This window comes from Oryzias latipes, chromosome 22, assembly GCF_053564925.1.
Source record: "Oryzias latipes strain Hd-rR chromosome 22, Olatipes_Hd-rR_3.1".
Taxonomy (NCBI): Eukaryota; Metazoa; Chordata; class Actinopteri; order Beloniformes; family Adrianichthyidae; genus Oryzias; species Oryzias latipes.
The window spans coordinates 22,522,855-22,545,858 of record NC_136258.1 but is presented as its reverse complement, the minus strand read 5'-3'; the positions used below and the strand labels follow the sequence as shown (position 1 = coordinate 22,545,858).

At 38.5% G+C, this 23,004-nt stretch overlaps 1 protein-coding gene across 3 annotated transcripts; it reads left to right on the top strand.

The window, feature by feature from the left end:
• Positions 1–1,010: 1,010 nt before the first annotated feature.
• fut9a (fucosyltransferase 9a) lies at positions 1,011–21,349 on the top strand. 3 transcript variants are annotated; one of them, XM_011490108.4, is made up of 4 exons: positions 1,021–1,249; positions 1,369–1,447; positions 14,964–15,187; positions 16,175–21,349. In XM_011490108.4, the coding sequence occupies exon 4, from the start codon at positions 16,519–16,521 to the stop codon at positions 17,599–17,601; it is 1,083 nt and encodes a 360-aa protein (XP_011488410.1). In that variant the 5' UTR covers positions 1,021–1,249; positions 1,369–1,447; positions 14,964–15,187; positions 16,175–16,518; the 3' UTR covers positions 17,602–21,349. The 3 variants fall into 3 exon arrangements, with proteins under 3 accessions (XP_078796384.1, XP_011488410.1, NP_001156559.1); XM_078940258.1 differs by having other exon boundaries at positions 1,011–1,447; NM_001163087.1 differs by lacking the exons at positions 1,021–1,249; positions 1,369–1,447; positions 14,964–15,187 and having other exon boundaries at positions 16,519–17,601.
• The last annotated feature ends 1,655 nt before the right edge of the window (positions 21,350–23,004 follow it).

Sequence of the window (23,004 nt, the reverse complement as noted above, 5' to 3'; positions counted from 1 at the left end):
AAGTAATATTTAAGCTAAGAGTCACACAGTCAGTGTACAAAAATGTAAGAGACACCAAGCATTACGCAAACTGGATCCAGTATCATACTGTCACTGTGATGAGGACAAAATGACGGTTTTCTGTGAATTCTGAGCCACAATTAGCTGGATTTCACTCCCAGCTGCATGGAAATGCCACTGGATTGAAAGGAAATGATCAGACTACATTTTAGCTGAAAGAGGCTTCACTGCAAGACAGTACTGTGTCTGTTTCAAGACACACAATAAGAGGCACTTGGAGAAAAATAGACTTCTGTTTTGTTGCCAGATAAAAAGACCTCTAATCATTTTCCATTTTTGCTTTTCATCCAATGATTGGAGCTTTTCTGGTTTCATTTTGAACAAGTTTTATGTGGAAAAAAAAGGAAAATGCAACAGCTTTTCAGGAGGAATTTGCAATTTAGTGTCCCATTTTTGACCTATAACATGAAGGACATTTGCAGTCAGATGAGAATGATCTTCATTATTTCTGGCCCTTAAAATGTTTTTCCTTGACACATTTAGCATTACAAAATGATCATCTTATGATTTCTGTAATGATTTATCATTAAAATAAAATAGGAATTGACCTTTTTTGGAGCTTGACCTGTGTGTTGCAGGTTATTTTAGCACTCAAGTGTATGTTTAATCGACTTGTCTGTAACCTAATGAGGACTTAATATAGCAGCTGATTATTAATTTATGAACTTATTGAAGGTTTAATTACATCTATTAGCTCATGTGTTTGTAGATTTATTACTGCTGTTTATTGCAACTGTTAGGTTTAAAACATGCGGTGTGGGGTCACCACAAACCAAATGGGATGTTTCCTCTTTTTTAAGTTTCCCACGTCAGAATTTTGATCCTTAGGGTAAAAAAAAGTGAGAATCCCTCGAAGCCGCTATTATTCACCTGTCTCGTGAAACGGGAGCCGTAAACACGCCCGTTTCAGTCACTTCTCGGTATTCCACGCACTGGAGAGCTCCGCCACATCCTGCAGCCGCAATAACGCAAAGGTAGCGCATGGGCGGCCAGCAGGGAATTGCATTGCATCATATTCCCACCCACCCCCCCTGACATACATGGCGTCCCCTCACGCCGAACCGTGGATTTAGTGTTAGAGCGCGGATAGGTTTGATATCGTGGCTGTTTTTGTCTCTGCGAGCCGTCGTTCTGCGCGTCGCTGTGCGGCGGAGGGGAGGATGCGGCGCGCAGCCAAACACTAGCCAAGGTGTCATCACACATCAAGACGACAGACGTGCTCCTCTGAGCTGCTGCTGCAGCTGCGGCAGGCATAGTATACTCACATATGTGTGCGTTTTCTTTTTTTCTTTTTTTTTTTACTTAAAGCGCATCTTCTGAGCGCTAAGGGGAAGGGACCTTTGCGGGGGAAAAGAAAGGCTTGTTTTGATCCATGCCTGTCGAGACGGTGAGTAAAATCTACTGTTTTCCTCCACGATTTTACGCTTAAATCGGCTAATTATCAACGATCCCCGTCTAGAAAACGAACCATCTCTTTGTTTTGGTTTTACGCATTTAAAAAAATCAACACCCCAGAGGGGTTTTCCACACATAAATGCCTTTTATAGTGTAAATAATAAGGATGGAGTCAGAGCACACCTATAGGGCTTTCAATCACCTAGCAGCTTCATTACAGATCGTGTTGGAACCATTTTCAAGAATGTCCCCATCAGTGTTTCCATCCAAGTGACCTTCACTGCTCGCTGGCTTTGAAATTCCTCCTCACCTGGGATGGAGGAGCAGCAGCAGTAAATCTGATTGATGATGCAGCCTGGAAGCTGCATTTGCTGACCACCAAAGCGCACTCATTTTGGCCCTTTCAGTGCAGCCCTTAACAGCACAAGATTGTTTGGCTTTCATGGCTTTCTGCGGCTGATGCAGCTATCCCCCCCTGCAGTCCTCTCCAATGTGGCTCTGCAGACTACTCACCCATGCGGTGCTCGTGTCCTGAATACATCACAATGCATTTACCCAAACCCCTTTTATCTAAAATGTGAATGAGTGCTGGGGCAGCACCAGGGTGTCTGTTGGTTTATTGTAAAGATGCAGAGGTGCACGAGGGGGGGGCATCATTAAACAGGAACCATGACCTTAGATTTCTTGCTTTTCTCATTATCTGAAGCTCGGACAGCAAATAGATACCTAAAAGGTTCATCAGTTACAGTAACCATTACTTAATTTTAGAAGGTTCCCAATCAGTGATCTTAAAATAGCTTTGGAGGTGATACCGTGTTTTGTCAAAGACCCAGAGCATTGTGTTTTGTGTTTTTGGTGTTTTTCACATGTACTTGTGGCATTTTTTCATGATATGAGATCTCAAGACATTTTTAAAGAAAATTCAGCTTAAAATTACATTTCTGACTATTTCTTTAGTAAAAATGTTGTGAGTCAGGAGCAGACTAAAAATGCTTGTAGCTGTGATGTAGAAGCTACAACGGCAAGTCAAAAGCCGCTCTGCTCCATTCTGATGCATCCACTTGTAACTGACAAGATCCACGTACATCCTTGTTTCCCACGTCCGACCTGACGTCTGGTTCAAAACTGCATGGCTGGACAGCTCCAATATTGTTTGCCATTGTTTTTGCACCGTTAATGTTAGGATGGGGCTGCAAAGGGCTGTAAGCTAGCGGGAGAGTGTAAGTAAACAAATGAATGATGGGGTGTGGAGGTTGTCTCATTCTGCACACATATCTAAGGCAAATTTCTGCTGAAAAACTGTAACTCTGCAGAAACTATGTACTAGAAAACAACAGTTTTTTTTGTGTGCTAAAAATGGCATAATCATAATGAAAATGGATCCAAAAAACGATTAGCGCGAAACTTAAAAAGCATCATAATTTAAAAACCACTTGGATCAATAAATATTTCTGAAATTTCTAATCACTATGTAATATAGGAGGCCACCTTTTGTGCATATGTCACTCCAATATAGAATTTGTAATATAATAAACTTAAACTATGTAAAAGCATCATCAACATTAATAAAATATTCAGAACTTAGACCACTGGACATTATAGAAGCTAATGAAGGCTGCGTGTTGAATGCCAATCAATCAGAATGTTACCCGTGGCTGGTGGAGATAAACACAGGAGCAGGAAGACTCAAACAAATTCAAGCCTTTAACCCTTATGCTATCCCAGGCACTTTACCATTGGGAGTTGGGTCATCTAGACCCACTAGACAGTGCGCTGAACCTTTTTTCTTCAATGATTTGTGAACCTCACTGGTGTCCATGGATTACTTGAAATCTTTCCACCTTTATCCACCTTTTTCATGGTTGGGAGAACACGTCAATGTAAGGGTGAGGTCATCTAAGGTAGCACCAGGGTTAACAGGTTTATTAACAGAGAGTCAAAGCGGAAAGGCCAAACACAAAAGACGCTCCAACACAGAACAAACAACAAAACCTCTGTAACCCTTGTGCTATCTTAGATGACCCCACCCTTGCATTGACTTGCATTGGTTAAATAATGAGTACATGTGAGACAATCGCAGCCAGGTGTGAGCAAATCTAAGAAAACACAGGAGGGTGGGGCCAACAGGGGAAGGCGCGGCTAACCTGAACAAAAAAGGACCACAAAAAAAAAAAAATACAGAAACAAAGACACAAAGGACAAAACATAACACAGGTGACATTTTTAGAGTTGTGATTCATGACTTAAATGGATGTTGTTGTTAGGAAGATGGTGGGTCTCTGTGGGCTGTTGTTTTTATGTTGTCATTAGGGTTGTAACAACTAATCACCTTAATCGATGAATCCATTCATATTCCTATGATCCAACCAGATCAATGAAATCAACCTATACCATTATAAAATCCTTCAAAATGAAGTAAATCAGTTATAATTGATATTGGAAAATACCATTTGGATTGAGACATGGTGGGTTTATTTCACTATAACGCAAAAATGACCAAGTGCATCACAAAGGACAACACGTGTGATGGCAGCAAAAAATGAGATTTCATGAATTATGTCATTTTTACACAGCTCTTTTCCCCCTTTTTTTAAAAGACATTATGAAGTTTTATTAAATATTTTTACCATTTTTATATATTTCATTTCAAAGGTTTTATTTGTCTATTGGCTACATGGAATCAAAATTTCTGAAATTCATTTTGAAACCACTCTATATTATGGGTCTTCAACCTTTAAAAGAACCACTTGGTCAAGTTTCTTCCTGACCAAAACTGAGTGAGAGCTGCAAAGTCCCACTCTCCGTTTATAAAAATACACCTTATTTATATTTTTGTTGCCATTAGGCCATTCATTCATGAAATGTAACATTTATATATTTACAATAATTGAATTATAACAATTTTAGGGATAAAATTTGTTTGAAACCACAAACCAGCACCAATGTTTTCCTCATGGAACAGAAACCAGTTCACTTTTAGGTCTTTATGCTGCTGGTGTCGTGTGAGTTTGGTCAACAGTTTCAATGGCATTGATGCATTTCAGTCCATTTGCTTGGTAAAAATCAGAAAAATACAGACGAGGTCATGTTTCAATACTTTGCGTGGTTCTGCAGGGACAATAAAAGCTTTTTCTGCCCCAAAGGTTGAGTCTCACCTTTTCACTTTAGTGTAAATCCACCATAAATACATCGACACCATCTGTGGATTTTTATATAGTCAAACATTTGTGGAATCTTAAAAAAAAAAAAATCCTTCAATCCTAAGCCTCAGTCCTTGGTTTGCCAGTATATTTAATACATTTTAAGGTTTTATTTCACTTCCCTGCAGCTTAATCCACATCCAGGCTGGAGGACGACTGACAAGCCATGGTGAGAGAAGAGAGGCCAATCGATGATTCCTTAGCCTTTCCATTTACCACCTGCTTGCTTACATTAACTAGTTCTACAATATTTCCTCATGGCACTTTTTAAAAGGCCCATATCAGGCGAACCAAAAAATATTTATTTATTTATTTAATTTTAGCTTTTAACTATAATAATGTTACATCCTCACAAAAAACAACCCCAAAGCAGTATTTTGACTCCATTCATGCATCTTTGAGCATTCGTCTAAAACCTTTCGCTCTGAGCACCAGCCCATCCCAATTCATAAAACAAGTGGGTCCTCAGATTGTGACATCACCAAGTGATGAACAGCTCCTTACAGGAAGAGTCTGGGCTGAATACAGTTCACTCAGTGCAGTGCTTAAGTATACTGTAAGTGATTGCACATGAGAGTCAGGTTTGTGGCATCCAGAAACTGCACTGACATGAAGTACATTTAAAACTGAGGAGATGGTTCCTGCTGGTGACCAGAGGGGGAGATAGAGCTCTGACTTCGGACACATTCTGGATAGGCCCTGTAACCCTTGTGCTATCCTAGGCACTTTAACGTTGGGAGTTGGGTCATCTAGACCCACTAGACAGTGCGCTGAACCTTTTTTCTTTAATGATTTGTAATCTTCACTGGTGTCCATGGATTACATGAAATCTTTCCACCTTTATACACCTTTGTCAAGGTAGGGAGAACACTTCAGTGTAAGGGTGGGGTTATCTAAGATAGCACAAGGGTTAAATCCAAATATTCAGATTGGTGCCAGACACCAGTGAAGATCACAAATCATTGAAGAAAAAAGGTTCAGCGCACTGTCTTGTAGGGTCTAGATGACCCAACTCCCAACGTTAAAGTGCCTAGGATAGCACAAGGGTTAAGGCTTTAGTTAAAATGTGATCAACGCCTTTAATACAGAATTCTGAGCGTCACTGAAATGTTATAGACACCTCGTTCACACAGTTGTGGCTGAACAGCCGGGAGTGCTCAGGTGTGACTCATGAACTACATAGTTGCAAGCATTGAACTCTGGCTAAATATCTACCACGCCACAAAAGCCATTAGTCAAATGATTCAGGCCCTACATTCCTTACTGAAAGGCTATAAATCATTTTTTCACATTCAAGTAAATGCTAATGACTTGTTTGGCTGTGTTAAGAACAACCTCACTCCCACACTGAAATAGATTACATCAGTATTGTTATTCATACGGAATCCCTTGACTCGCTCAAGATTGTACATGACTCCTATATCATTTATACAGACCCACTCTGATGAAAATTGTGCATTTCTGAGTGTGTCTTTATTTAAATTGCTGTGAATCAGGAGCAGATGGAAAAACGCAGTTTAAAAAAAAGAGCGTATTTGTGATATAAAACTATGTTCCCTGCTCCGCTCAGTTCCAAGCATTCACTTGCATAATAGATCCATGTACGTCTTCATTTTCCTCATCTGGCTCCAAACTGTATACCTGGATAGCTCCAATATTGCTAGTTGTTTTTTTGCACCTGTAATGTTAGGTTGGAGGTGTGAGGGGCTGTAAGTTAGCGGGAGAGCGTGTAAATAGATGGGTGACGGGAAATGGGATGGGGTTGCTCCGTGCCAATGATCCCGTCCACAAGCTTTGCAAAAGCTATGTCCTAGAACACAGCACAGGTTTTTTGAATTTGGCTAAAAACATGGGTTGGGTTATAGGTCGGCGCCAGTCTTCGGCATCGGTGTGTGAATGGGTAAATGGTACTGTAACTGTAAAGTGTTTTGGGGCTTGAAGGAAGGTAATGCGCTGTACAAGTATACACCATTTACTATTTACCATTTTGTCTTGGGCCGGTGGGTCTCTGGCGGCGTGGTGAACCTCTTTGGCCCAGTCTCTGGGTGGCTGGTGTGGCTTCCACAGGTGGACGTTGTTGTCTGTTTCTCCATATGGGGGATCTGGAAGAACCTGACTACCACTGCTGCTTCACAGTCTTTTGTGGACTGTGTGTGGGTTAGGGTGTTTATGGTGTCACGGCATGATTGTGTGTGGCTAGTTTTGTGTTTTTTGTGCTCATGTGGATGTTTAACCCCTACCCATATCTTCCATTCTTTCTTCCTGTTTGAAACCTAACAATAATGTAAAACGTAAAAATATAAAATAAAAAAATTATCCTTAAATAACTAACCAGGATAGTGCAAATATTCACCTTGTGTGCCAAAAAAAATCACACATTGTAAAAAAAAAACTTTCCAATGAAAGAGGCTCTCAGCTTCTATCAGTTTGACAGAAAAAGCTAAAAAAATTGCTAGTTTTTTTAAAAAATTGAATTAAATCTGAAAAATACAAAAATGAGTTTAGCTGAGCTAAAGGATGGATCTGTGGATTTGATTTTCTTAGTCACCTTTCTCCTGATAGCTGTATAAAATGCCATCTAAATCTAATGTAACATCTGATGCCTGTGTTACCTGTGGTATCCACAGGTAACAAGAAAACCCAACCCTTTTGAGTTCCTGGAAAGTTGAGCTGTTAGGCACACTCTGCAGGTTTTCATTTCCGTGGCGCAGCCCAGCTCCCATAAACTAAAGGTTCAAAACAGTAAAAGAACATGAAAAACAATTAAGAAAACAAATTACTTCAAATTACTTTATGACTACAATGGTTTGAATTGAAAATGGCACCTGACTTCTCATGTCTAGGCTTTAACTAAGGATTTCAAGGAAATAGGAAGGGAAACTGTAAACAGCTGCAAAAGTAAGCACATTTCTGAGAATAACATCACTAACAGACTTGTTGAGACAGCTACTTTGTGTCCTCGTTTAAAAAAAGAAAGGAAAAAAAGGAAAATATCAGGTGTCATCAATGCAGGTGGTAGTGCTGAGTTATACAGCACTAGCAACAACAACAAAAAAGCTGAAATGCAAAGATGAGATTTAAGGCTCTTTGGAGGGATCCGTTCATTTCAAAGAGCCGTTCAAGACTGGTTCATTTGGTTTTTTTTTATTATTTATTCCCTTTTTAGAAAGCCTGAATGGAGTTAATTTATTTAGTCTTGCAAATGATTACAGGGAGGATTGATGGGCTGAGATCTAAATGAGATTAGTGTCAAACCCAGATTTCCCACCAATAAATGACTGAATTATTTTTGAAATATTAATTATAACTTCACTTGACGTGTGTGGACAAGATCTTAAAGTCTTATATGGATTCAGCTACATCCCTCTGAGAGGTCAGTGAGATCACTGTAGCAGTGTTTTTCAACCAGTGTGCCGTGGCACACTAGTGTGCCGTGGGAGATTGCCAGGTGTGCCGTGGGAAATTGCCCTCATTAACTGATCTAAAAACATTTACCATCTCCAGGATATCAGCTCTTTGTTCATCCAAACAGGCCTTGATAAAACACTGAGTAGTTAGGAATATAAAAGATTGTAAAATACCTTTTTCTTTGTGTTTATTTGATTCTATTAAAGACATTTTGATAAGAATGACGGTACCGCGATTTAGCCGTAGCTTCAGCTGTTTTCGGAAAAGTCCCGCCCCTTTAACTATCTCCACCAATCCTTCTTGGAGGCTTAATCACACGTCATCCGTCTGACCAATCAGAAGTGGCTGAAGTCCTCACTTCCTTGTTCCGATTCTGCTCATAAAGTCGTTTAGTTCCAACAAAAATACCAGCTAAAGCTCGTCTTTAGCGGTGTAGCTTTCCGCGGCATCTGGTATCAGACCGTGGAACATGTGAACAAAACAATGAAGCCCAGAGACACTATCTGTCTGCGTTTGGCGGCTGTTTGCACTACATCTCCCATGATGCATTGTGTTAAAGCGACAGCGTCTCAGCGCACAATAAGCCGACGTTGTTAAACGTCTTGAAACCACAACGAATACACATCAATCATCACACATAATCATCATTATTACATCTTTTAGAAAAAACAGCTGCAACTTCCAGCTTTTTATGCCACAATTATCACAAAAAATGCATGTAAGATTGCTGAGGGGCTGTAGATCAATACAGACTATAGAGTTCCTCCTTTTTTAAAATTTTTGGTTGCTGGTGTGCCGCGGGATTTTTGTCAAGGTTAAAGTGTGCCGTGGCTCAAAAAAGGTTGAAAAACACTGCACTATTGTATAAAAAGTGTGCATTCATGTTGAAACCACTCTAAATTATGTTATTAATGCAACACCTAAACCAGGGGTCTTCAACCTCTAAAAGAATCATTTAGTCAAGTTTCTTCCTGATTAAAACTGAGGGAGAGCTGCAAAGTCCCACTCCCCGTTCATAAAAATACACTTATTTATATTTTTCTTGCCAGTAGGCCATTCATTACTGAAATGTAACATTTATATATTTACAATAATTGAAATATAACAGTATTCTACTTTTCAGCACGTACAAATTTTGATTTATTTTATTTTGACAGCAGCACATACAGGTCCATCATTCATCACTATGATTCATCACTCAGGTTCCTTTCAAAATAAAATACACTGTGTCAAAAAAAGGATCCTACTGCTGCGGCAGATTTACTTGCAGTTATCATTATGACACAGTTGTGTTGGCTAATTTAAGAACCTTGCTTCTGAACAGAAAGTAGACACTTTTTTGCACCAGAAGATAAGAATATTGGCTTTAAACTTATTCTAATAATAAACAGTTCTGACAATAGATGTAACCGTTATTTTGCTTAGTCATGTGTGCATTTTGGAGGGTTTTTAAAGCCTCTTAATTTAGTGTAATGTCAGGAGTGGTTAAAAAAAGTAATTTTTACAGTATAGGATCATCTCATTAACACATACTTAAATGACAAAAATAATTAACAAGCCCATTATTTATTTAAATCATTAGCATGTTTCTTTAAAGCTAATAAAACACAATGGAGGGCATTGTAGTCTCATGGTCTAAACACATAAATTAAAAAATTTAAAAACAGATGGAGCACCACACAAAAGCTCTCAGTGAAACATGTTAACAAAACAGAAAAAGTCAAGACAAAGATACAGAACCCAGACGAAAGCACTTCCTCCCCCGCTCGCTTGCAACTCGCTGCAACTCAGAGCTAGCCACGTGTGAGATGACGGCAGAAAAAAAGAACAGCTCCCAACCAGTTATGGCTAAATTTTCATATCTCATGTTAATGAGCTGTTCAAAAGATTTGGTTCACTTGTAAACATCACATCTCTACTAAAATGCTTAAAGTTTGCTTCACTGGTGTTCATCCATAGACATCTGTGGTCATTTTCTCCAATTACATGCATGTTTTTCCCCCCCCATGTTTTCATGTTTAGACAAGCAGAAAGAAATACAGTAAGAACCACAAATACATTTGTAGCAGAAGTTCCAAGAATTTATTTACAGTTGAGATTCTGGAGTAGCAACCTGTCAGGGGGATTAGCCACAGTATAGCCTCTCTTGGTCTGCAGAGTAGTCTCTAGATCCTGGTTGTAGCGCTCTCCCTGGCCATTGGTCTGAGGATGAAACCCTGAGCTCAGACTGATTTTGATACCAAGGAGTTTGCAGAACTCCAGAAGACATTATGTTCTCTGGGAAACCAGCAGCAGGCACCGGGGCAGGACGGCCAGGTCAGTGTAGTTAAACACATGTGTGTAGTGACGTATGTGTCAGAAAATGTTTGATTGGCCGTTCTTTGTGTCAATCAAGTGACGTACTTCACGGTTAGGATGATTATTCACTGACAAGGATTTTTGGTCCTGAGACAGACTGGCGACTTGTCCAGGGTTTACCTCGCCATTGCCAAACAGTGGCCGGGACAGGGCCCTGTGGCCTTTGGAGGGGTGTAGTGGGTTGAGAAAATGGGTGGGTGGATGGATGGATTGATGTTTTATTTCTATTTAGTCATAATTAATTAGGGATGTATCATTTACACTGGCTTACCCTGGGATTGACTGCAACCTCTACCTTCTGCTAGATTTCGGTTGGCTCCGGTTTCAAACCTGTTAACGTGACCGCGGATGAGACAGGTCACGTTTGCAGGTTTGTGCCTCTTGGTGCTTAGACAACAATTGTTCTTTAGGTGTCATTACAAATCATTAATCAATTAAAGAATGACATTTTTATTGTAAATGTAATATGCTGTTTCCACTACCCAGAACTCCCTTGAAAAAGAGATTCTTAATCTCAATGTGATAATTCCTGGGTAAATAAAAGTAAAAAAAAAAAAAAAAAAATTAGTTGTACCAAATGACCTTTGACTTTAAAATCTACTGTACCTTCTTAAATGCCTTGTGGCAGAGAGGGCTGGCTGGGCTGAGTGCAGAGGAACATTTGACTCCACACTTTGTGCAGTTTTGAATGAAACTATTCCAGCTTTGTGAACCCTGCAATGTTTATTTACAAGGAAAAAAAACAGACCCTCTTCAAAATATTTGTGTTACAAAAGAGAATGTAAAGGCAGTTTTTCACTGTAGATCGCTGCTGGGAAATGTACAGTAAAACTGAAATCTAGTGATTCACATATCTGTTAAGACTGTTTTTTTTTAAATAATTTATATGGAATCTGTCTTGACTTATAAACAGATATTAATACATTAATTCACAAATCATTTTTTCTTTAAAGTAACTCTAGTTTTTTACAGTTTTAGTTAGTTTTAATGTAAAGATGATTGAAGTTCTAATTCTCTTCAGTTTGAAAAACTACGGCAGTCATGTAAGGTTATTTTTGAACCAAGAAACTAGTTTTGAGAAGAAATGTGATAAATGATAAATCAAGCTGAATCATGAACTTTGTAGGCTTTGTAAAAATATTGCAACAAATTTAAGAAATGTTTCGATTCACAGTAAACAACAGCCGTTATTTATCAATGGCGACATCAGTGTAAGAGAAAATTATCAGAAATGGATTCTGTGGTCCACTTGGTTTGTGGTAAAAATAGACATAATTTTATTTTAAGAAAAATTGGATCTGGGTTCTGGGTTAAAGTTAAAGAACATCTTCTTGGAATTAAAACAGTGCAGACTTAAGCCCACCTGTCCTCTTATTGCACAGTGATTTGTCCACACTTTGCAAACACAATTTCACACATATTCTGACTTACTGCTTGATTGAGTAACTGCAGGTTTGAATGGTGTTGGACCTAGGACTGCCACAATTCTCAGTTTAAAACCAAAACGTATGTTACACCATTGAACCTAGGGCTGCACGATATGAGGAAAATTCGCGATATGCGATTTTTGTCATTAATATTGCGATAACAATATAATTTGCGGTATATAAACAAATATCAAACCAACCAAAAACATCATTTCCATTTCAATGCAACAGTATAAAAATTACACTCCAAATGACCCTTGTCGACATAGGAGGCAAACATCAAACATAAAAGGGCTCATCTGATTGATCAACAGCGTAAACGGGTCCTTCCGATTGGTTAAATGCATAAAGGGATTTATTTCATTTATTCAATATTTCAAGCTGTCATGAGTTTGTTTTAGCACATTTAACCCTTGTGCTATCTTAGATGACCCCCCCCCCCCCCCCCTTACTTTGACGTGTTCTCCCTACCATGACAAAGGTGGATAAAGGTGGAAAGATTTCATGGAATCCATGGACACCAGTGAAGATCACAAATCATTGAAGAAAAGAGGTTCAGAGCACTGTCTAGTGGGTCTAGATGACCCAACTCCCAATGTTAAAGTGCCTAGGATAGCACAAGGGTCAAGGTAACCATTTATTGCGATTTTCGCCGTCTTTTGCGGTATGCATATTGCACAGCTTGATGTCGCGATAACGATAAATTTGCGGTATATTGTGCAGGCCTAATTGAACCAAATATTGGGGAAAGTGTATCATTGCATCTCTATTTGTTACATTTCACAAGGCTTAGTATAAGCTAACTGGAAGGTTTTCTTAATTGTTACTTGCTTATAAGCAATAAAAAAGTGTTTTTTTTTACTCTTTTTTTTGTTTTGTAATACAGTAATCATTTATCAATCTGAAACATCCCAGAGTTTGAACTCTCCTGATTTAACAAGTTAAAGCCTAACGGCTTTAACTTACACATTGTTAACAAAGGTCTCTTTTAAAAAATTGCTTACCTCTACTTTTTCTTAAGTCAACATGGAATGGAATAAAGTAGAATAGAATGAATTAGAATAGCTTTATTGTCATTGTACAAATTTTAGCCGCAACTCCATTGTGCAAAAGATTTCAAAAACAAGATATGTTAAAAAAAATGTAAAAAAAGAAAAATATGTTTTGTGAATGCAAAAAAGTTCTGCGGTCCCCAAATTCCATGATCACACAATGTTGATAGTCCAGCTGCACAGTAGTCCCACATGTGGATTTTACTAGTTAAAGATTAAACAGATGCTTACCACACCCACTGACATGGGTTCAGAAGGTCCTCTAAAACAGCGGTCTGCAGCCTTTATTGCACCACGGATTGGTTTGATGTCTGGCAAAATTCTCACGGACCGGTATGTTATATGTGGCGGACACACGCTGCAGCAACACTGCAATAAAGGCAGCGACACGTGACAATACGCACTCTGCGTTTTTATTTTGACACGCTAAACATTGTACATCACGCAGGTGTCATCATCCTCTCCCCTTCCCACACTCATGGTGCTAAAAAGAAGTAAACACAACAGGAAGAAATAACTAAGGGCGAAGCAACATAACTGCCAGATGAAAGGACACGTAAGCAAAAAGAAACACCTGTGCTCAACCCTATTTTGACCAAAGCAGGCAAAGGGGATTGATGCTAAAAACAGATACATCACTTGTGCAATATTGGCTTAGTTTGATACATCAAGGCTGACGTGAGGTAAAGTGATGAATGGTTTCAGTTTTTAAAATAATGAAGTTTGGTCCACACAGATCCAAAGTAGACTGCAGAGTCGGCCAAAATCAATTAAGGGAGTGTAGTTTGTTCCTGAAAAGTACACTGGATCTTCAGAGGGGGAAAAAAGTACTTTCAGGTTAAGTTTTAAATTTGACTCTTTTTCCTATCCAAGTGCAAATCTTGTGGGCAAAGTGACAAACTTGCAGAAAATACAGAAATTTTTACTTCGACTAATATTTGTAATATCTATTACTGAATACTATTGCAATAAACAGTGCCACATAATAAAGATGAATGCGGTAAAAAAAAAACATTTGCAATGGCTGCAGAAATCTTTTTTTTGTAGCAGCTTAGATTTCCAGGTTAGATTAAACCCATAATAGCAATTTTTTTACTAGAAGCCAGAAGGGCATTAGAAATTATCTTGCGTTACAGCAGCTCAATCTGTACTCTGATCTTTGTCCATTAACCATCAAACATGATAAAAAAGATTCAAAATGTCAACAGAATTTTATTAAAATGCTTTAACAACTTTTGCAGTAACATCACTTTCCACACACATGTGCCAAAGGAACACATTCAGATATTACAAGGTACCCCCTAAATCAGAGTTCTGCAATCTTCAACACTCAAACAGCAATCAGGGTTAATTTTTCAATTTTTCACTGACAACAACCCAGTAAAAGCCACGAAGTCTTGTGTCACCCTTTAGAAAAGAAAGACACTGATTAATATTTATGTTAATGTTACTATTATGACAAATTTAAATGAGCTTTTGTTATTTTTTGGCATAAATAAAATGTTCATAGAGAGAAAATAGCCTTTCTTTTAAACATGAAATAGATTATAACTTTTGAAACTTTTAAAATAAAAGATAGCTGGTGTCACGAAGGATCATCTCATTGCAGCAGATGTGGTTAAAGGACCATTTACGATTCATCTTGACCAGAAGTTTGTAAATCTGACTAACCAAAATCCAATTAGAGCTGATTTAGTGACCCTTAATGTATTTTTCTAATCATGAGGCGCACTTAAAATCCTTGAATTAGTTCAAAAATAGGAAATCTGCCTATAGTCTTATGCCCTACTGTATAAGTGCAAACTCTGGTTGTGCTTACTGACCTCAAGTTGATTTTCTGTTGTACATGGTGCACAAAAATCGGTCAAATTGTTTAAGTTTGACTTGTGATACGTACTCTCCTTCAACCATTTGTGAATGAGTTAAATAAAGTTTGAGCAATAAAGCACAACAAGTTATAATCACATGTTTGTCTTAATATCTTGTTTAACTCGCCCACACCCAAGAAATGTTACTCGGCAAATTGAAAGTAACTGGGTCTCTGCTTCTGTCTTTCCTTCAAGGGGCTGAAAGAACATTCCTTCAACAGAGGTTCCTATTTGGCTGTTCCACTTTTCTCTTTCCCTTCTCCTCTGGGGAGTGGACCTCTGCAAGGATGACCTTCAAAAGAGATGTAAAGATGAAATACCACATTTCAAACAGAGAGTGCAACAGACAGATCCTTCCAGAATCTCCAGAATCCTCACAGAGATTTCAGAACAGCAGCCGTCATCACTCATTCCACACGGTGAGACCAACTGTTGACTCCTCCTCCTCCTTCTGGAGAAGGTCCTTTGCCTTCTGTAGCTAAGACAACTCTGCTCAACTGCCTTCTTATGCTGTGTACTGTACACACCGGACATGTGGTGCGTGTTCAAAAGTGTGCTGAATGCGCCATTCTTGAATGCGCTTTTAGCATACAGTGTTCACAATAGGCTGTCACTACCTAAAGCATGTTCTCACAGTTGGAAGAGGCTTGGGGTGAAATGGTGAAGCGGTGAAAATTTCACAAATTTCACAAATTTTGCTCTGTTACAGCTCTATTATGATATATGAAAGACTTGGTGTGATATACTGTAATTCGGGCCGTAGCATTAGAGGTTTCTATATTTTATTGTTCTGCAAAACTACTATGCATTGTTATTGTTCTGATCCATTTATTTCAGACTAATTGACAATTTAGAGAACAATTTTCCTTTTAAATCAACTAAGCCAAACAATTGTTATTGCTTAGCCATTGTTACAGGGCTACCTTTTGTGCACTTTGTGTTAAGCCTTTTAGAGGAAAAGTGCTATATAAATAAAGTTTGATTTGATTTGATTTGATACATTTACTTTATTGTTGAATTAAACAGCTCAGCACATTACAGCCAAACCCTTACCATTGACATAGAGACACCTGTGAGACAAAAAAGTGGGCTACAAATCTTTAAATTCCAGCCTTTGTATGTAATGCTTGTGTTTATTCAAAGTGACTCCATCATTATGAATGGGTTCATGTACACAGCTGTACAAAACAAATTCCCTTTTAAAAGAAGTAATATATTATGCTGTTATGTTGAGCGATCTCTTTCATAGACCCTGTCAGGTGTTTCTTTAACCAAATAGGTCATTCATTTGTGACAAGCAACTACAATCTATGTGCAAACTCCAGCCATTTTATTGCTCTTTTTGTCCTTTTTTTTAACTCTTGCCTGACAATAATTCTTCTATTCTCTTTTTTGTCCATCTAAAGGAAGAGATATCAGGAGGACCTGCTGCTTCAAGATAAAATTCACCATCAATACATCATTAAGGACCAATATTCTCTGGAAAGTAAAGAGGCACGTATTCACTGTGACCTTTTTAGTTTGTGAGGAACAACCCAGCTGTTGGTTGCCCCTGAATACCCCCTCAAAGAAATATGCTTTTGTGTGACTTTTAGCACACAGTCAAAGCTTGGTTTATAAAGCAATGTTGCTATAGAGCCATCAAAGCTGAGTTTCTGACCAAATCACAGCTTTCAATGAATTAGGGGACTGGTTTTGATGTTCAATCCTTTTTTTAGGACTTGATGGTTTTCTCTCTTTAGGACAGAGTATGTCATCGACAACATTTCACAAAATCCTAAGACCCCTTCTGTTCACTACCTTTATTCTGGGATGCTTTGTGACTGTGTTTTTGATGTATTTTAAGCCATCGACCAGTTGGTTATATGGCCCAGTTGAGTCAACGGTTTCCACTGACCGGGTAAAAAACCTCTTTTCCACCAAGAGCGATAAAAATGTAACCACTGTTCTTATCTGGCTTTGGCCCTTCGGACAAACGTATGACCTGAGTGTCTGCAGCTCTCTCTTTAACATTGAAGGTTGCTTCATCACAGCAGACAGAAACCTCTACAACAAATCAGATGGGGTCATCATTCATCACCGAGACATCTCCAGTGACCTGTCCAATCTACCGCCACTCCAGCGGCCATCATTTCAGAAGTGGGTGTGGATGAACCTGGAGTCACCTTCTCACTCGTCGCAGCTACCTGGAATTGAGAACTTGTTCAATCTGACTCTCAATTACCGTCAGGATTCCAACATCGAAGTGCCTTATGGATCAATCGTAGCAGCAGAGACAGAGGAGGACTTTGTGCCACCCAGCAAAAACAAGCTGATCTGCTGGATTGTGAGCAACTGGAACCAGGATCATGTTCGTGTGAAATACTACAATGAGTTGTACAAACACATTGAAGTTCATGCATATGGACAAGCTTTTGGGGAGTACATCTCTGACCAAGAATACTTTCCCACCATGGCCAGCTGTAAATTTTACTTAGCTTTTGAGAACTCAATCCACAAAGACTACATTACTGAGAAACTGTACAACCCACTGTCTGTGGGCACAGTGCCAGTGGTTCTTGGTCCACCAAGGCAGAACTATGAAAACTTCATTCCAGGAGATGCCTTCATCCACGTAGATGACTTCAATTCACCCAAGGACCTGGCTGAGTACCTTCTACTTCTAGACAAGAATGAGGTAATGTACCTCAGGTATTTTGAGTGGCGACGGCACTTCAAAGTAAAGAAAGCGTACTTCTGGGCAGAGCACACCTGCTTGGCGTGTGATTACTTGAGAAGGCACAAAGAGTACAAAGCCTTTTACAGCCTTGACAAGTGGTACTGGGGCGAGTAGAGCCTCAAAGGGCTTTATTGCTCACGTTTTCTGAAGTGGTACAAAGCATGGATAAAAAAAGCTATTATTTTAGAAAAAGAAGACTGCTATATTAATAAAAGATGTATGTGTAAAAAATAAAAGAAGCATTATGATAAAGAAAAGAATATCCCATCTGTGCTAGTAATGCGATCACCTATGCATTGCACTAAACTTTAATGTGAAGGTAAATTGTGTCATGTACATATTTTTACAACTCTGTAGCTATTTTTCTTATTTTTTTTGTGGGGAGGGATGTGTTTGCATCACTTAGCCAGTCTATACAGATCATTTAGATACCGTATATACAAGTTCAAATTGTTTATCACTTAATGCAAACGATACAGGGCAGCCAATATCCCAGTACTCCCCCAAACTCTTTCTTGTGGGATGCAGGTCACTCTTTAGTCATGGTGTGCAATGTTAATTTCACAGTCAATGTGTTGCATAACACTTGAATCCCATGTGGACTATCATACCAAATAGTTCCATCTACACTGTATTATGCACATCTAATTTAAAAAAAAAAAGCTAAAATCTGCTTAAATGAGCACAACTCGTGTGTGACTAACTTTAATAATGATATTCTGTTGTGCTGTCATTTCATAAAACCTCAATTTTTACATAAATCAAATATATATTTTCATTTAAAATTGAGTTAAAATGAGTCTTGATTAGCTGGAAAAACTTTCATAAAAAGAAAAGCAAGTCTGACAGTCAATATTTTTTCTGTCATTTGTCTTAAAGTCAACAGCTGCAAGTAGAAGTTGTACAGTTGTCTGGACTTCTTATCCACTTCTCAGTGGTTTACAGAACAAACAAAAAAAGTACACTGGATTTTTTTGTGTGTTTTTTTTCCCCTAAATGATTTAGGGCATCCAAAATAGCCTTTTTTTTCAGAGCAAAAAAACACATTGTTTTTTGTGTTTTTTGTATCTGTTTTGGGAAGGTAATTGCTGTAACTTTTATTTTTGTTTTGGGTTTTGCACCTCCATATCACAGCAATAGCTACCGACACTAAGTCTTTTTTAGACAAAGGGGAAAAATTCTGGAAAAGAAAAGTTTTACAACTGCTATGAAACTTTGTTTTTTAGTTACTTTAAATGATTGAAAATAAGCTTTTACAACACATTAATGGGTATTTTTTCATATGCAACTTTTGCATTTGGATCCTAGACAAGCACTTCCGGGATCCTCATTCAGTTGATTAAAATGTAGCTTATTTTGATTGGTGTTCAGTCAGAGCTTGTTAGCTTCTGGTGCATTTCTGACATTACTTAAACGCACCAGACAGCGATGACTATTACTGCGAGAAATTCACTGATGTACACTGCACAACAAACACCACCAGTGAGCTTTATTGCCAGTCATAATTAAGGTTTATACTTAAATGCTCCTAAATGCTTAGGACCCATTTTGCTTGCAAATTTCGAAATGCAGCCATTTACAAAAACTGTTGGGAGGGCCGAGATTAATGTGCTGCAAATTCTTTCAAATGGTAAAAGGAAATCACGAGCTGTGGTTGTCATGAGCATGCAAAACACCACATCAGGTCCAGCAGTAAAGAAAACAAGTCATCCTTGTTCCTGATACAAAACTCCCCACACTGTAAGGCAGGACTGACAGAGTCTAGCATGTTTGATTTTGCTGAAAAGAGCAACAAAGCTCCGTGGCAATGCAGAATTTTTCCCTGATTCCCCACATCTTGATAAGATTAATAGAAAATTTAATTTGTTTCTTGTTCAAATTTCAAATAGTATTTCTTTATTTTTTTAATGGCCAAAGGTACCAGCAATGGAAGGATTAAACAAATGCACATCTTCAAGAATTGGTCTCTACTAGTCAAAATGGGATCTCTGTAAATTTGAAATCTGGACAGATATGAGTGAGATCATTCCTGGTCGAGCAGAAAGAGTTTCAAAATGGCAGCCTTTAGAAAGAACAAAGCTTATTGTACATATTTTATAATGTTCAAATATCCTTTTAAGCTGCAGGTGTTTTCAGGACGGTAATGTGAATCCACTGCACATTTGTGAGTAATGATAAAATCAGCTAACAAGATCAAAGTAAATAGGGAGGTCCGCCTCCCCGTTGTCATCCTTAGGAACATGGTCACAGAAATGTTTAATTTTACATTGCACATGTTTTTTTGTATCAGGTGATGATCCATTTGACTTGACGTGACTAAACAAGTTGTGACAAAATGCAGCAGAGATAAAGCACTTTTATTTGTGTGGGGTTAAAAAAAATTCTGTGCTTTTTGCCATCTTTGATAGAAATAGTGTGTGTTTAGAAATTGTCATGCAATCAGTCTGTAACTAGCAAACTTCTGCTCATGGTTTTATATCGTATAGTCCTATGTCATATTGGAAAACCATCTTTTTTTATTTATTTTAAGATGACTTTGGCTTGTGTCTGTCTCTTTCATCTTTTTCTTGATATAAACTCTTTACTCCTGCCATGCCATCGTCTGAGTAAGTCATTAGCTGTGGTTACATGTGCAAAATGTGTTTGATCGGATCAAAAATCGGATTAGAACTGAACTGTTTACATTGGCCCAGAAAACTGTATCCGATTATAACAAACGTTCACATACACCACACTTTCGATCAGAATAAATCATTTTGTCATGCACAGGACTGTCCAAAATACCGGAAACGGCTGTTGAAGAAGAAATATTGAATTCCATTGTTATGCTTATTATTAAGTGCCTGTTTGCTCATAATTTTCTAAATATGTGCGGCCAGCACTTTATTCTTGGCAGCACGGACCCGGAAGAAGGGTTGGAATTAGGCTAATATGTGCCAACAACATTTAGCCTTGGATGCACTTAAAATCCATGCGGTCAATGCTGCAATGTGAATCTTGGCTGGCCGTAAATATGTGGGAATAACATCAGCCTTTAATTTTGTCCGGACATGATTGGAAACACAAATTCACATGATTGTTGTCGCGGTTTCTCAGGACTGTGCGAAGCGGCATTTCTGCATTCAAGAGCCGCCTCTGCCAGCTCACACACCGTCCCAAAGCCGCTCCTCTGCTTGGAGACACAGTTGTCACGGGAGGCAGAGCAGCCGGACGGACTGTGGTCAGAAGCGTCCTCCGGAGCGCACACCGTGACAACGTATCCTTCCCTTGCTCGCAAACACGAAGCTACGAGTCCGGCTGCTCTGCTCAGAGACATGGTTCGCCTGTGTGGAGCAGCCGGCCGGTCCTCTTCATGCTCCAAAGCCTCCTCTGGAGCGCCACACCGTCTACGCATAAAAGCCAGAGCAGTAGTGACCAACAATCTGAATAAATTGTTTGCGGCAAGATCGGATCAACAATTGGCATAACCTACCTATCTCGATCTGAAGGAAATTTTGATCAGAATGAGTCTGATCGGGGCAGAGTATTCCAAACGGCATGTTTACATGGTGGATTTTTATTCTGATCGCACGTTTATTCCGATTACTTTTGCCCATGTAAACGCAGCTAATGTATCACAGCTACAGTGAAGCACTGGAAGGAGGACTTTAATGTCGTCTTCAAAAAAGATGCATACAACGAGTGAGATCCAATCGATGTGTGTCCTTTTTCCAGAAACAACTTTTTTTCTGCCTGTTTACTGAAATGAGTGAGTCAGTTAGTGCACATTTTTGCCAAATCCTTGCGTTTTGCCAAATGCTGTGTTTTAATTGTTGATGTCTGATGTCAAAAAGCAAATTAAAGATGTGGACCAATTGGAAAACCTGTGAAGAAATGTCTGTTCTTTTACACCTTCCTGAAGAACCAGATGCTTCAATTGAGGTAACACAAATATAGTAAATTTGGTTTTGTTTTGTTTGCTCCACACTAAAACAAAAGAGACATAAATATACTAAAATGATACTAAGACACACACAGGAAAGTACAGACTGGTTTTTAATTATACACCTTGTTTTATTTTTACTTGGTGTACTAAAAAGAAAAAAGAAGAAGAAAAAAGAAAAATCCGAATATGGTGACATATTATATAATTCATTTTGGATAAACAAGGACTAGCGTTATAGTTAGTGCTCCTGGCTCACAGTGAGAGAGCCCTGGTTTGAATCCAAGCTGAGACTTTACTGCATGGAGTTTGTTCTCCCTGAGCTAATGTGGCAATTCGCTCCTTCCACAGTCCAAAAAGCATACTTCACAGGATAAACTGCATCTCGTAGGTAGGAACAGTAGGCACACGAGTGTGTGTGTGGTCCTGTGACTGGTGACCAGTTTAAGGTGTACCGGTCTTTACCCAACAGTGGCTAGGTAAGGCTCCAGCAACCCACATGATCCCACCAGGAGGATTCAGAGGTTCAGAAGATGGATGGTCTTGGAGCAACTTCCGTTATGTCTTTTTCATGTGTCTTCTTCAAACAGGTACCTAACATTTCAAATAAAAATCATGATCCGATGAGAAATTCTTTTTTTTTTTGTCCCCTTTTTTCAACTCTTTACTCCATTAAGCAGCCTGATAAACTTAATGATGTAGTTTTTTTTCCAAGCCATGTAACATAGCTAAAGATACAGTAACATACAGTTGTTTTGGGGTTTTCCGTTTCCATGTCATTCATTTTCTCACCAAGTTTCAGTTTGTCAAGTTACTCTGTATTTTTAAAATACATTTTTTGCTTGTCTTTGTTTTTTGGCTTTGTTATTTCCATCTACATCAGGAGTTTTTTTTCCTTCTTCTTTTTACATTCATTTACTTTTTAGTTAGTTGTGTTTCAGTTGATTTGTTTTGGTCTTTCATGTTTCTGCCAACAAGCCTAAAACACATCTGTATCCCCCATAATCACCATGTCTGAGATAACCAAAATGAAAAAAAGATGTCAAAAAGCTAATACAAAAAAAAAGTTTTGTTCTGGTGTTTAGTGTGTTCTAAAGGAGCATGTCTAAAAATAGGTAAAGCAGGTTTCACTGACACACTAAAGCCATGATAACACCACAGATAAATAGGATTAGGCTACCTTAATCTTTCAGCCTTCCTAAAGAAGCCACCATAGCCAAACAAAAACTTTGAAGGGGCATGTTCGTGTTGACTACATAACCACAGGAAAAATTGCTGTGGTAGAAGCGTTTACTTCTGTAAAGCAAACTATGTACCCAAAGATTTATTTAAGCTCTAACGCCAAGCATCATTTCTCAATGGTCTATTCTGAGAAGAAGCATTGCTTCAGGAATTCAAGGTTATGTTGTAAAATCCCTGCATGAGGAAGTGTTTTCTGTTTAAAAAAAATAAAGAATGTTTTTGGTGTTTTTAACATTTGGTATTATTTATTAAGAAAGTAAGCTTAAATCAAGGAGCAGATGAATAAAATGCAGCTTGAAAAAGCTTGCAGTTGCCTGGATAGTTCCAATATTACTCGCCATTTTTGTTGCACC

Bases quoted from the DNA above. Each gene is read 5' to 3' on its own strand.
- fut9a (XM_078940258.1), top strand. From the start codon at position 16,519: ATGTCATCGACAACATTTCACAAAATCCTAAGACCCCTTCTGTTCACT.